General features: G+C 38.7%; 2 protein-coding genes across 2 annotated transcripts; one reads left to right on the plus strand and one right to left on the minus strand.

Moving 5' to 3' along the window:
* The first annotated feature begins 3,390 nt into the window (after positions 1–3,390).
* oaz2a (ornithine decarboxylase antizyme 2a) lies at positions 3,391–11,958 on the plus strand. The gene is given in 6 exon segments (XM_057330362.1): positions 3,391–3,572; positions 7,792–7,843; positions 7,845–7,922; positions 8,843–9,015; positions 9,440–9,525; positions 10,046–11,958. Coding segments are annotated over 6 exon segments (618 nt in total). The 5' UTR covers positions 3,391–3,474; the 3' UTR covers positions 10,177–11,958.
* Positions 11,959–12,882: 924 nt separating this feature from the next.
* Positions 12,883–15,481, minus strand: psma4 (proteasome 20S subunit alpha 4). Its single transcript, XM_057329828.1, has 9 exons — positions 15,416–15,481; positions 14,869–14,894; positions 14,723–14,765; positions 14,467–14,629; positions 14,288–14,365; positions 14,128–14,216; positions 13,902–14,032; positions 13,418–13,541; positions 12,883–13,180 (listed from the first exon to the last, which is right to left on the minus strand). The coding sequence occupies exons 2-9, from the start codon at positions 14,869–14,871 to the stop codon at positions 13,026–13,028; spliced, it is 786 nt and encodes a 261-aa protein (XP_057185811.1). The 5' UTR covers positions 14,872–14,894; positions 15,416–15,481; the 3' UTR covers positions 12,883–13,025.
* Between the last annotated feature and the right edge of the window lie 60 nt (positions 15,482–15,541).

The raw sequence follows: 15,541 nt of genomic DNA on the forward strand, positions 1-15,541 counted from the left end.
AGCAGGATCTGTGTATTCATACAGCTAAATACCACAAAACAAAACAAGAGTCTTATCAGGGAATTCTGGATGCCCGGTGCAGACTATTTTCCCATGTCTGTTTTTTCCACATTTTTACAACGGTCTTTTTCACCAAAAGTGACTTACAAACCATATTGTTTGGGTGGGATGAAAATGTAGTTGTGTAAGACAGGAACAACGTTATTATTGACGTTTCCAATGCTTAAACTACTGTGCGGGTCACATTCTAGCTTCCTACCGGAGCTTTTTACATAAACAACAGCCAAAAGCAGACATTACCGGTCAGTATGGTTCATGACATATATTTAAAGGATACACGCAGTATCCGATAAATGTTTTAAATTTAGAGTAAAAGGAAACGGAAATGGAGTAATAACAGCAGTAAATAAAATAAAAACTTCAGCGTGGGAGCTCGACAGGCGGAAACGTAAACAGAATTATGGGAAGCAGAACTTTCTTTTTTCTCTTGCCGGGTACATTTTTACAATATGATTCAGCTCTCTGTGTGTGTGTTTGTTACTCATACATTGTTTCTTCACTTCCTTAGGTTGTTTTACAGCGCTTCTGATGTTTTTGGTGGAAGAAAGTCTCTGTCGAGGGTCCAGGCTGGTGCGTTAAAAACCGATTCCCATGACCTGCTGCCCTTCCTACTTACACTCACACACTTTTCTAAAAGATCGTACGGATATTTTCTCAGTGCACCGTGTGTAAAAATAGAGTCAGATGGGAACAGTGTAAAATCAGGGATCTCAGGACCGAAAAACTGAGGGTCATTTTCAATAATCCATGAGTATGTCAATGACCTTTAATGCCCGTCACAAAACATGATTACCGTTTTAATTCCCCCTAAAGTCCACTGTTAGTCAAGCTGTCTTAAAAAAATGAAGTGATAAGAAGTTTAGCTTAAGTTACTGTCCCTGTCTCTCTCCTCAGCATATTTTTAAGTGTCTCTGTCATCTGCAGGTGGGGTCAACAGAGAGTGCAGGTGCACATTAGTGAAACCAGACTTGATTCCACTGAACCCATTACAACACACGCATTCTTCATCTACACTAATTTTCAAGTGAACAGACAGGTGTGTGAATTATACAGTATACAATTACATTTTAGGGGTTCTAAAAATCAGACAAGGTCAAAGGTCAGTCAATGTCAACTACCACAAAATTTGTAAGTATACAATTTGTAATATACTGTATTTAGTATAAACATGTACAGTACAATTATTATAATATAAACATATTTAATATAAATAAATATAAGAATATACACTTGTGCCAGACGCACACATCAGCTTTCATGCTTTTAGCATCCGACTAAGTGTACATTCTGTAATCTAACCCTTTCAATGACAACTCTGAGTTCCTGTGGGCATTTATAATCAGTCGTCCTGTCCTGTGTCTAAGGCTGCAATGGAAACTCCTGCCCAGAACATATTAGTGCCAATCTGCTTAATGCATTACAGACACACACTGTACACTAGGACTGTCACGATATCAGATCACTGTGGCCAAAAATAATTCTAAATAATTTACATTTGTGTTTAATTGAGTTTTATTTGTGCTTTCTCTTTTGTGGCCAATGGATCACACTTAAAAATACAATTGTAGGAGGAAAGGTGAAAAGAGAGAGTATGTATACAATTGTGTCAGTCAAGGCACAACTTGTCCGATCAATGTCAGACGCACGGCCAGACTTAAAATCTGATATCTTTACCGCACTATTAAATCTAGACCATTTTATAGAGGCACTCTATAAATATCTCTGTTCTAACTATAGTATGCTGGTGTTTTCCTACTGTCGGTAACTGAAACAGCGCTGCCAATATGTAAATAATGAGAGAATACACCCAAATGAGCTTGCTTAAGGAACAGTCTTAACTGTTCTACACCGGATGAAAACATTTTACGGTTTCCAAGCAGCTAGTCAGAGAGACTACTGAGACTAGGTCAGTGAGAACAAGGCGATGATTTTCTTTTAATGAAGCCTGTGTATAATGTGCACCTGTCCACCTGGCTCTTATTATTAAAATGTTATAAGACCAGGTATCAATGAAGCAGAACTCGCCGTTCACTGGCTGGCGTCACAGTCAGTCTCAGAGAATCTTTCTCTTCGGCTCTGAGCTGATTACCTGACACAGTAAAGCATTTCCTGGATGTACAAGAGCGCCAAGGAGGAAAAGGTACAATGGAGCTTTTAATAGATTTGTTGCATGCTGTCTATGGAATAAAACATACTCTCTGTATCTATCTATGGAAACCTTGAGGTTTAAAATGGCATCTTCCTGGAGCATCATTCAGTTTGAGAGAAACTACACGTAGAGTATGTGGAGTGTGTGACGGGCAACTGTAGCATGGTGTGATGTGACAAATTAGGTCGCTCAACTTGTTTATCTGTTTTAAAAAGATAGCAACCACACTGAATTGTTGTTAACGCCACACGTAGCCAATAGCATGCCATAACACAAAAAACCCACAATGAATGTAATGGCATGTAAAAACAAATCCACTATGAACCATGAGCCAAGAATAACGACTTTGAAGGTGTTGTCTGTCATTGCTTTCGTTTCTGTTCTCATAATGAGATTTGATCTTAAAGCAGGTCACCATCCAGCACTCAAATGATGCTTACAACCTAAACCCTTTTAAGGTTTCACTAGAGAAAATGAAACTCGGTGCCTTGTAAAGTTAAACTGTATCATGTGAGATACAGTGAGTCGTGGGTTCTTTCTGGAGGTCATACACTTCACTCACATGGCTGTGCAAGGACCAGATCTTATGGTGTCCGATTCCTAATCCTTTAATCTTCTGGCAAAGGCTTCTGACTATAGAAGCAATACAAATAGAAAAATAGAATTAATTTTAGAAGCCGGACCATCTCTTTTTGTTATATTTAATTTCTAAGCATAACGTGAGGTAACATAATATTTAAAAGAATATATACTTTGTATATTTTTTTCTGTTGCTCGTGTGCGTGGAATGTTTACTGTTTAATATACCCTTACATGTAAAAATGAATGAACTGCTTCAATATATATATATATATATTCACGTATACAATGATGAAATCTACATTTCCCAGAAACCCCCGGTGCTCAGCACTCTCCAGTACATTTAAACTTCAAGCGTCTATATATTAAGACGTCTTTATATCACACCATATTGTTAATACACCATATTAATTCAACGTTCTGTCGTCATTTAACTAAACGATGAGAACTAAAAGGGAAATCTCGCTTCCTTGTTCGGAGCTTCTCCCATGACTCCCTTCGCTCCAGATGCGTGTTAAGTGACGTTGGCCAATCGGGTGTCAAGATCGAGTAACAAACGCTACGTAGTTTATGAATATGTATACTCGGGTCATCACGTCACCGCGCACGCAGCGGTCGGTGTCAAAGCGCTGAGCGCGTGAATCAGAGCGCTGACAGACTCATGATCGCATTTTTATAATACATATATGATACATTTCTCTCTGGACTTTTTTCTTAACATTTATCGTTTGGGTTATCAGAGTAAAGTAATCTACGAGGACAACATGTGCAACACGGAAGAGAGGTGAGGAAACACACAGTATAAAATAATATTTGTACAGTCATGCAAGCGCAACATTCCTCATTCCTGCAGAATTTTTGTTTGTTTGACATTACAGTTTCTTGCAGTTACTTGATGATTATGGAATATATTTTGTCTCGTCAGTGCTGCATTGCTAGCTTAACCTCGTGACTTTTTTTACATACACAAACATTACATACACCTCATAAATTGATCATAAGTTCATGGGTTAAATATGATAATATATGTGCAATACTGGTTTACATAAAGTTATATTGTATTATACAATATAATTTATCAAGTGTAATATTATAAATGAGTATTGACATTACAGTTTCTTACAGTTATTTGATCATTAAGACAATTTTGTCTTGTCATTGTTTTTTTTACATAAACAAACATTGTATACACCTCTTAATTGATCATAATTTAATAGGTAATATATGTACAATATCGTGAATATGCGCATTAATTCATACTGATTCGCATATATTTATATTGTATATAGAATACAATTCATCAAGTTATGAATGAGCATAATGTGCAGACTGTTATCTGTGCGGATTAAATGTCTAGCAGACGGGATGAGTGTGAGACGACCGATGCTATAAATATTTAATCTATAACCCCATCAACTCCATTAGACATGTACATGTACAGGGCTTTTATCTAAACAGTCTAATGCTACCTAATTTTCCAATCTGCATTTTGTTCATCTGGATTGATGAGAACTCGGATCCTGTTTTCTTTCAATCAAATCTGTTTGTTTTTGTAACAAGATTATCACAAGGCAGGTGAGAGAGGCACATTTAACCTGAGATTTAACATATTCTGGGTGTGGAATACTGGGACAGAACGTTAGGTAAAACATTACATAAGATAGTTATGCTTAGAAAGTAGTCTTGTTGTTGTGCTCAGCATCTCTGCTGTACAGACAGACAGCAGGCCTATGTGTTGACCTTATAAACAATTCATATATCGTGTTTAATTCATCGCATCACACATTTCAAGAACATGGCTATTAGGTCACGGGACTATTATACAAATCCATCCTCACTCACGTTTCAAACAATGTCCTGTTTATCAGCCTCATGTTTTGTTTGTTTGGCGCAAAGCCATAGCACTCCAAAGAGAAGCGGTGTGTTGAAGAATGTGCAACGCTGAATGAATGGAGCTTCCAGCAGCACAGAAACACGTCCGACTTGTTGTCAACAAGGCATTTGCATGCTGAGGCTTTGTAATACGAGACAAACCGGCCATATCCCTCTGGCCAGGGAATGGTCCAAAACGCATTCGCAGAGAGTTAAATGTCGGACGTCACCCCTCGCGCCCCACTGTAGCCAAATGATAACTGTTTTCCTGGAAGACTCGCAGTATCCTGTTTTGGTTTGACTTGTTTCCTGGTTTTACTCCAGCAAGTCTTCGCAACGTCAGTCATTACGGCACTAAAGATTAACCTGAATCAGACCGACGCTTAGAGGCTTTAAACAGATCCTCATTGTTACCCCATGTTTGCCCTAGACCTTATGAGGTCAGAGGCCTTCAACGTTTTTAAGAAAGAATTTCATAGAAATCTCGACAGCTCAGTGCACAGTGACCTGTGTTTTGTAATTGTTTTGCGACAGGCTTCTGTTTTCTTCCTTCGCGAACAAGGTTCTTGCTAACATCAAATATTACTCTTAATATTGCTCATACATAGAAATTAGGGATTTGAACAAAACAAAACCCATTTAGCACCACCAAAACAAAATCCCACATGCAACCTTATCCGCATGTTTCCCAGATCCTAAAAATGTCAAACCTGCTTTTGGCTGACAGTCGTTTTTCTTTTCTTTTTTTATTGGCCTCTATCTGTTTTGATTCAGAATGTATGATTGGAAACACAGGTTGAATGTCAGAGGGCGAAAGTGTCGCTTTTCAAAACAAGCTGACATTTCACTCATAGATACGCGCGGCTCTATATTGAGATGAGGGGAGGTAGAAAGAATCAAGTTCTTGACACCAAAGCACAAATACAGTCGGGAGAGAAACGTGGATTATATGTTTGTTCATGTGGTCACCATGCAGATTATGTCGCCTGGGTTACGTGTCTGGTTGCCAGGGCACTGTAATCGCTGCGCCTCCCTACTTTCATTTGCCTGCTGGGTAATCTGGCTCATGAGAGTTTAAAACCATGGCAGCTTTGAAAATCCATTTCGTTGAGTTAGTATTTAACAGAAACGCAGGCCGGAACACTGAAACCGTGTCACAAATGTTAATCATGGCCTAAGAAAGCAGTTTTGTCTTATTCCCAATGTTTGATGATTGTAGATCCTTAATCTCTCTTAATGTAAACGGATATTGAAGTGAGAATATTTAATAAACTGCATAAATAACTGTCTGTGTGCCAGTCGGTTTTAAAGCAACAGATCTTCCAGTGTGGGGGACATAAATGTGTGTTATTATAGTACCTCTAAAAGCCAGCGCTGTAACTCAAGCCCTCTGGGATGCGAAATGTTCTCAGCCAAGTTGCTATTTACAGACTTGTTTTTACATCATGTGCTTGTTTGTGATCTGCGTGAACTGTCTCTCCTCTGTCTGGTGGAAAGTAAATCATCTGTTTCTCCTGAAGCACATTTTGAATTGAAAATCCTCCGCTTAGATTGAACTGCGAACTGATCCGAGGTCAGTTGCGTGTGTGCACTCTTAAAGGGAGTATATTGAGATTCGAAAAGATGTTTCTAAAAATATTTACTGTTGTGGCTGACCAGATTTAATGGTTGATGCAATTGCTGATTTTTATAAGAAGCAGTGAACGGATTTAACTCATTTTGGAAACAAACTCTTCAAATTAACTTACTGCTGGCTTTTAAATAGGGGTGCACCGATATGTACATTTTGGCCAATAACCGATAATTGTTCAACATTGGAGGCCGATAACCGAAATATTGGCCGATATACAGTATCTAAATTTTAATATAACATTTTCTGTGACTGACTTTTTTTTTCACCTGAAAATCATGTACCAAGCCTTCTTTACACTATTGAAAGATTCTTTAACTTTTTTAACTTTTCTGGTATAATGTTTATTTAATAAACAAATTAAAGATGTTCTTCCAGAGCAACCTAGAACATTTTTCTTAATTGCCACAAGTCTAACAGGCTCAAGACAGAAAGCATTCAGACGGCAGTCTGATTCAAACAGTATGCTAGTTCCTATAATTTACACATTCATAAATATCTACATACTACATCAACAATGTTTTTCTAATAGCAGCAAGTGAATGATCACAACAGAAAGACAGTACTGTATTGTATTTTAACTGTGAGCAGCATCCAGCTGAAGTGGTTCAACTAGAGGAAATTATTCATAATTTATCGGCTATAATATATTGGCCAAAATGTTATTATCGGCCGATACCGATAACATTCAAAATGACCATTTATCGGCCGATACCGATATGGCCAATCATTTATCGTGCATCCATACTTTTAAACACATTGTTGGGTCATATACATACATTTTCTTAATTGAACCCAATGGTTGGGGTTTTCCCTTTTTTGACTCAACGCTGGGCTAAAAAATCAAGGTTATCACGTAAAAATATGGAATAAATTAGGACTCAATTCCTAAATACATGTACAAATATGACTGTTGTATTGCTTAAAAGCGAATATGAACAGAGCATCTTTTCTGCTATTTTCACCTGTTTCTCCTGTTTACATTTTCTGCAAATAAATGCAAATAGAAACAATATTTTCATTTGAAATTTGGCAGAAATATTGTTAGTAATTCACAAAACGAAACAAAAATGATCATTTTACCTAAACACATACCTATGAATAGTAAATTCAGAAAAACTGAAAATGGTCTTCGAAATGGTCTCTTAATTTTTGCCTCGGCTGTATGTGAGAATTCAGTGTTAATGTGAAAACAGCACATCAGAGAACATTATGAGGTGACGGGAGTCTTATAAGATGCGAGAACAGAGTGAGAGAGAAATGTTTTTAAAGTGCCAACATTGCAGTCAGACTGTTTGTGCTGTTGGCAGAATGAGCTATGCCAGTCCTGTGCCAACCTACGTCATGCACTTGATTCATAAATGTAAAAGCCAAAGAGTGTGTAGCTAGTTCATTAAAACACTGCTGTCTTCTTTGTATTGCTTTTTAACGTAAAGATCAGCACCAGGAACAATGTAATGCATGAAAGTGCTATAAAATGAACTCTCTTTCTGTCCTGTAGCTGTGCTGTGCTGTGCTCCATGCAGCGGGCTCCAGGGCCTCTGTGGTGCTCCTGATGCCCCTCTCCCACTGACGAAGATCCCGGGTGGGCGAGGGACAAGCAGGGATCTCCCTCACAGCGTACTGCACAAGGTGAGTCTAGATGGTTACCATTGTTTTACAGAAAGCCTCGCGAGATTCACACTCGTTAGCTTTGTTTATTCGGAGTTCGTGTCCCGCAGTGACGTAGGCAACAAACCAACAAACCAACCCATGGGACGAGAGAGGGGTGTGGATAGATCCCTACGAGCTTGTTTTTTTGTCACGCACTGTAGCTCTCAGGAACATTTACAGCTTGAGTTTCCATCTGGCCTACGAGTTCCATCTGGCCTACGAGCACCTGATCGAGTGTGTGAGACTGTATGTGTTCAGACATGTGACCATCTCAAAAGGTTAAAGAGGGTTCGGATCACTCACACCTGTGATACACACACTTTGTTCTGTCAAGAGGTCTATTGTGCAAATGGCTGCTGGCTGTTTTTGTGTCAGCTCATTTATTTAGTTGATCTTGTCTAAATATTACATGTGACTCTGTCCAAACAATCAGATAAAAGTCCGGAGGATTGCAGCGGCTTCATTGCTGAAATTACTCTGACGGTGCAAACACATGAATTGATGCAGTGCACACATTGAACAGGGTTGAATTGTGTGTTTTTGTTGGAGGATTAAGGACGAATGTTCACGAAAGGATGTCAAAAGTCAGTCAACCTAGATAAAAACGTTTATATGTCTATTATTTTTCCTAGACACAATTTAGATTCAATTAAGAGCAAATAGAGACTTGCTGAAGTCTTCAAGATCTTGACTGAACATCTTGCTTCTTGTGTTTCAAGAAATCTTAAAAGTACCAAGCTGTTTTATTTTCCCTTAATATTTCCTTAAATATTAAATAAAGATTAAGATTGATACTTAAATGAACTTGAGAACTCATAAGTGTTTTCACTTTGCCTCGTAGAACAGCAGGTGATCTTTAAAATTTGTGTTTAATGTCGCTTTTCTTCTCAATTCCCCAGGACGAAAAGTTGACGGTGACCCAAGCGGGGTCGGTAAACGGGGCGCCGTCTGTTTTGCTCTTCCAGTACCAGCTGAGCGAGCAACGGTTCTCTTGCTGGGACACGGTTCTTTCAGACAACGCACTCTACCTGGAAATCCCGGATGGAGCGCTCCACAATGGGAGCAGAGAAGGGTATGCATACGCACTCGCACATCGGGTTAATAATTCCTCATAACATACGACTCCGCGCTGACGCTCACAGATCCATCTGTCTCTGACCGTTTTTAGGTCACAGTAGAACAAATGGCTTTTTAGCAGCTTGACTTGGTTTTTCATCTGACGTTTCATCGCTGGTATGAAATTGCCGTGAATGGAAAACCAGGCTTCTGCAAGTCAGTTCTCATTTGGATCCGTCACTTTCGGTCTGTTATGAAGTCATTAGAACAGACATACGGAGTGTTTAACCTTCACAGGCATTGGACTGTCAGCAAGCGTGTGTGTGTGTGTGTGTGTGTGTGTTTTGACTTAACAGTGCTCTGTGACTGGTGCATCTGCATTATTATATAAGATGGAAATGATGTAAAAGCAGCAGTGTGTCATCCTCTCTCCTCTGCAGGTTCACCAGGCTGCTGGAATTCGCAGAAGAGCAGTTGAAAGTCAGCTACGTGTTCCTGTGGTTTTACAAAAACAGAGACGATCGAAGTAAGATCCATCAAATGCACGATAAAGGAATAGTTCATCCAAAGAACAACTTGTCATGCTTGACTCACCCTCAAGTCCTACAAACTATGACTTTCCTTTGACCGTATAACACTTTTTTTTGCAGAATGTCCTGAAAGAAAAGACAGAGGCTGTTAAAATGACAAAAAAAGTTTGTCTGTTTGCTATATAATATAGTTTTTCATAGCCAATTTTCCAATTCACACAGTAGTTTTGTGTTTGTAAAGATGCCACTTGATGTCAAACATTTAATAACTAACTAATTTAAATATTGTTCTGTAAAGCTACTTTATTGCTTTAGAAGCATGACAAATATAACATTTTCTATTGATTTTCTAATGATATTCTATCTCTAAAATGTATTTGTTTTATGGAAGAAAGTGTGTAATGTAAGTTTGGAGGGTGAGTGAAAGATTAGAGATCCATTTTTGGATCAACTTTTTCTTTTATTCAGATTATTTTGTCTGGCGGTAACGGTTGTTGTCTTGGCTTCTTTTTGCAGTGTCCATCATGAAGACCTTCCGCTACATGGGTTTCGAAGTCGTGAAGCCGGGTCACCCGCTGGTGCCGGCCCGACCCGATCTTCTCTTTATGGTCTATTCCATGGACAGCAGCAGTTCTGATGAAGAGTGACCATCACCTACTCGCTCTCAAAATGCCCCCAGCCCTCCTCTTCCTCCCCCCTTTGTGACCCGCCCCCTTTACCCAGCACCAAAGTGACTTTTAGCCAAGGGCTCAGAAAGGGCAGGGGAAAGACTGGACCAGTTGACACTGATTGGTTCAGTTTTCGTTGTTAGCCCACCGATCACTTCTGATTGGTTCCATTAGCAAGAGATGGGTTGGTGCTGACGAAAAATCCAGCATATCGTCTGTTAATTAACACTATACATCAAACTGTGTATACTGTATGTTTTGGACTTTCGGAACAAGAATCAAAGGTAATATGACTTTTACAGAAGGGAAGCATTAAATTGATCTGTTTTCGGTGAAGGCTTTGCTTTTGGGTGCTGGTGAAACAGGAATTCTTCATTTTATTCCAGTTTGGAGTCAAACAAGTCTTTTAAAACTCATTAAGATTCATGCTGTGTTCCATTACTTTATACTTTATACACTTTATACTTTACACAACGTAATACTTGGAAAGATGCAATAGTGTCTCCTAAAAGAACTTCCAACTTAAATATGTTAATCTTCAACTTTTTCAGAAAAGCAAAGTAAAAAAAAATCAGATAACATTGAGTTCTTACATTTAGATGATAATAAAATACCCAACTTTGCATGGAAAACAGCCTTGCTCCACAGTCACACTAGACATTCAGAATGCAAGATTTCTACGCAAACCCCAAATTCGTAGGTCACCAAATTTAAGCAAAATGCTAATTTTGTTGCATTCGTATGCGCATGAAGTCAGTTGAATGACTAATCTAGTGTGGCGACATCATCAGAATCCATCATTCCATACCGCAACAATGCACGTTGATCAAGTCTGAATTATGAGTGAAACTATATTGAACTATATTATCTCTGTTCACCAAGCTTAGTTTAGTATTTTCTCAGCTTGGCTGCGAGGTTTGCTTGTGGCGTAGAAATGGATGTGAAGTCTGGCTTATTTCTTTAAAACAAGATGTATGAGCATGTTTGTGATAGAATAACCAATTATAGTTCATTCGAAGGCCCCGGCATCTTCATTTTTGCAGGATTCTCTTCTTAGGGAGGTGCATAAGAGTCTTACCCAAGTCCTGTCTCAACGTATCACACCTTTTGTCTTCACCATCTTAAATCAAAGCATCAGGAAACAGAACCAACCCCACCCCTGGCCCCTTGGGGCTTTTTCATAAGCACTTTAGGAAAACGCATGCAATTCAGATTGTGGTGCATTGTATATCCATTAGAGACGGATATACTTTGAGCTGCCGAGATGTCTTGCCGTGTTTAGCGAACTTGACACACTTGCCAAAGATAATGGTCTCCATTCAAAGCTATGGCCTCAAGTTTCATACAGATAATACTGGTGAATTTACACTTTTTACCATAGAAGCGCCATCAGGTAGCAAGATCGGACTCGGTGCAGTCAGGTATAACATGCAAAAACATTCCCCAAAGCAGCAGCCTCTCTTTCTTTGATAACTGGTCATCTCTATGGTGCAATCTCTATGTTCTGAATCCAGCTCTGTGTGTTTATCCAGCAGGATGGCATGTGTAAATATATCTTTTCTTTCCTTGTTAGCTGTAACAATAAGCTTTTAAAGAGTTTCTCGTTCATCTACTTAAATTTTATTTTTTATCTTGAGCAAATGATTTCATCTATGTTGATTGATGTTTTTCGTAGAATAGAATTTTGATTATACAGATATTATCATTGATTGACACATGTCTACCTTAAACCTTTCCTTATGTCCAAATAAACGTGTTAAAAGAAAACTTGATGACTAACTTTTGTCGTTTTTTCTTCAAATAAACTCAACCTGGACCATTCAAGAAAATAGTTAAGACCTGGATGGGAACTATTTACTATTAAAATGTGATCATTGTTTTCGTTTTCTATAGAAAATGTTTTTTTATTGTTGTTGCAATTTGTGACGGCTCAGATGAAACGTGGATCGTCATAAAGCCTGTTTTTTTTTGTGCCGATTTTTTCTGAGCAAAAGTTTTGATGGAAAAAAACAGAAAATTTCAACCCTGTCACAACCATGTTGGCCACAAAGCAAAAAATGCCGAAAAAAACATCCCTTACCTGTGGTGAAATTGTTATAATTGCGTTTTTTTGGAAACTGGGTTGCTAGCGGTACTTTTCTATTAAAATCACCTCAATTTCCTCCTTGTGTTACACGGGTTCTTTTCTGTGATGCCAGGTTACATTTTGAGTTTATCTGTAAGAGACCATTTTAACGTCTATTTTCGTCACGACTGACCTCTGTGACCGTAATCTCCGCTCCGCTCCGCGCACGCGCTAAACCCGTCCGCGTTTCTTGGAAAGCCCGCGAAACCCACCAGTAGTCACCCGGTAATCTCTGATTAATCCTTTTAAAAGTTTTTTTTAAATAATTTTTTTTTTGTCACTAGGCGTTTCTGAGCAGTTACCATCATAACCAAACCAACCCAACTGATCTTAAACGTAAAAAAGTGAACTATATAAGGTACTATATTTTATGGTAAATTAAGGTTGGTAAATAAGTGTCCAACCTGAAAACTACTTGTTACACAACATTCACTTTTAGAGGCAGAAATTTCCAGATGAACGCTTTTTATATTTCATCTATTATTCAACATGGCAACCGTCTGCCGGTTGAGGCTGTATGAGAAGATTTCCAGAATATTCTCATATATCACAACATTATAAAAACAGAAAATGTCCAGACTTCTGTCTTTTCGTTTTATGTTTAATAAAGAAAATGACAGATTGGTTGACAGACAGAACAAAATGATCTCTCTAAATCCCAGAGGAGCTTTTGCAATCGAGTAGAAAAGATGTGCAGGTGTTTTTATTTGTCTTTCTCCTTCTGTTCCTTCTCTTTCTTGTCCTTCTCTGCTTTGGCCTCTTCTGCTTCGTGTTTCTTGATCAGTTCTTCCACCTCCTTCTGCTTCAGGACTTTGATTCTGGTTTTGCCGTTTTCTCGTGTCAGTGTGGCTATCTCAACTGCACAGATAAACACACAGCAAAGGAGAGAAAGTCAGATTTGCAGTCAGGTTTGTAAAAGAATAAAGGTCTGTTATACTTTACAGTAGTGTGTTTATAAGCTGAGAGCTCAGATGGGTTGTTTCTCTGTATATGGTGTCATGGTCATTCATAATGCAGAACTCTTGAGTGTTTTAATCCACTGGCCTCAGAGCACACTAAAACATTTATTCCCTCATGCCAAACACACACACACACCTTTTTCTGCAGACAGCTTGCTGACGTCCATGGTCTTGTTCAGCACTTTGACGGCGAGAGCGAGGGCAGCTGAAAGAGTCATCTCTCCATCTTTAAAATCCTGCTTCAGCATCGACACAGCAGCCTGAAACAAACACACACACACTGAATCTCTATACAAAGTATTCTGAGAAAAATCTCACTTTTCAGTTAAAACAACAGAATAATCTGAAATTGATAAATGGGTACTAAAGAATTCTATCTACCGCCATCTAGTGGACAAAAAGATATTGTGCAGTGCACCAGTGGTTAGAAAAACATACAAATTTGTGAACAAACCACTTTTTGGTCCTATAATAAACATGTTTATTGCACATATGAACCCTGAACCTATCGCTGAAGCAAACAGAATTAAAAAAAGACTGTTTTGATCTAAAATGTACTATTGGTCAAGTACTAAGGTAATAACAGTGCTACAGGTGCAGAACGGGTGTATTCCACTTACGGCGCTGTTGTTGCCGATACATGTGGCTTTCCAGCCTCCGTAGTTTCCACTGGGGTCACTCTGATAAAGCTGAAATCCGTAATGTTTGTCCCATCCCATATACAGCAAGGAAACACCGAATGGCCTCTTACCTAAAAACAAAAACAAACAGTACACACAGCTTTACCAAGAACATGTCAAAAACAGATTGTAAATGCAAGAATTTGTTTTTGATTGACCGATGTACCTCCAAACTGTGTGTAAGCCTGTTTGATGTCACACAGGGCTGTAACCAGCTGCTCGCAGGGAATGGGCTCCTGATATTGTAAGAGATACCTGCAAACACAAACATAATATAAGGAGACCGCTCTAGATTCCATCCACGAAACAGCTGAGGTTTTGCTCACCTCTGTGCGATGAGTCTCAGTTCGTTCGTGAGCACATTGGCGTCTGATGTAATTCCAGCAACACTGCACGCCATGTCTCTGCATTACAAATACATCAAAAAATAATAAAATTCTAACATGACTTTAATGCAACAGTAAATAATGAACCCAGTGACTTAGATGTAAAGATCAGAACTTACTCATTGAGTTTGTAAATCTTCTCTGAGAAGAAAACCTCATCCAGCAGTTTATGGATGTTCCTCCTTTCTGCCGCCAACAGCACACCGTTATTGGCCAAAATGCCCAGGCAGGTGCCAGCATGACCAATGGCTTCCATGGCATATTCTACCTGATACAACCGCCCTGCAATAACACGACACATACCGGGACATGAAGCCACCGTTCATCACCTACAGATAAAATCATGCAAAATAGTGGAAATCAAGAAACATTTACCCTCTGGAGAGAAGATGGTCGTTCTGGAGTCATATCTCCGAGACTGTATACAAACAAAAAGAAGCCGATAAAAAGTTAATTCGGCATATTTTAAATCAATAAACTTCATTACAAACAGATGAAAAATTCAACACTGCTACACTCACCATTGTGTTCTTTATTCAAATAAACCCTGTAAATAGAGACAAAAATGTATCATAAATTAGTGAAAACATACATGCATTTAAATAATAATTAATATTGAATAACGTAATTATGTATTAAATCAATAATTAATCAGTTATACATCAGTTTGTGCTACTGTCAGAATGTTACAGCCATAAAACTGAAAAGGTAACGTTAACAAAATGAAACACAAAGCAGCTAAACGCACAAAGTCGCTCAGAATGAAACATTTCACAGACTTAATCTGACACACCAACATTCATATTCCAAATGGATAAAAATTTAAGAATATGAAGCACAAATGCGAGTTTTAACGCTGCTTTCAGTTTCTCCTGTACGAATGTGTTTAGCTTTAGCATTAGCACCCGCATAACAGCATGAAGCAGCAACTTTTCATTAGATTAAAAAAATCATTCACTCAATCAACCTCACAGCAGCTCAGCCGTTCACACATGCTCTTAAACATCTGCTTTATTATGTAAATTACGCATCAGGTGTAAAATGTAGTAAAACACAATTTTTTCATACCTTAAGTGTGAGCTCGAGCTGTCTGTTCACTGTTGCGGCTTGCAACGGCACCAAAGAATCTCACTACAGCGGGAAGCACGTCCACTCTGCGTTCACCTCAGCTACGAGTCACGTGTTTTCATACAG

Source organism: Triplophysa rosa, linkage group LG3, assembly GCF_024868665.1.
Source record: "Triplophysa rosa linkage group LG3, Trosa_1v2, whole genome shotgun sequence".
Taxonomy (NCBI): Eukaryota; Metazoa; Chordata; class Actinopteri; order Cypriniformes; family Nemacheilidae; genus Triplophysa; species Triplophysa rosa.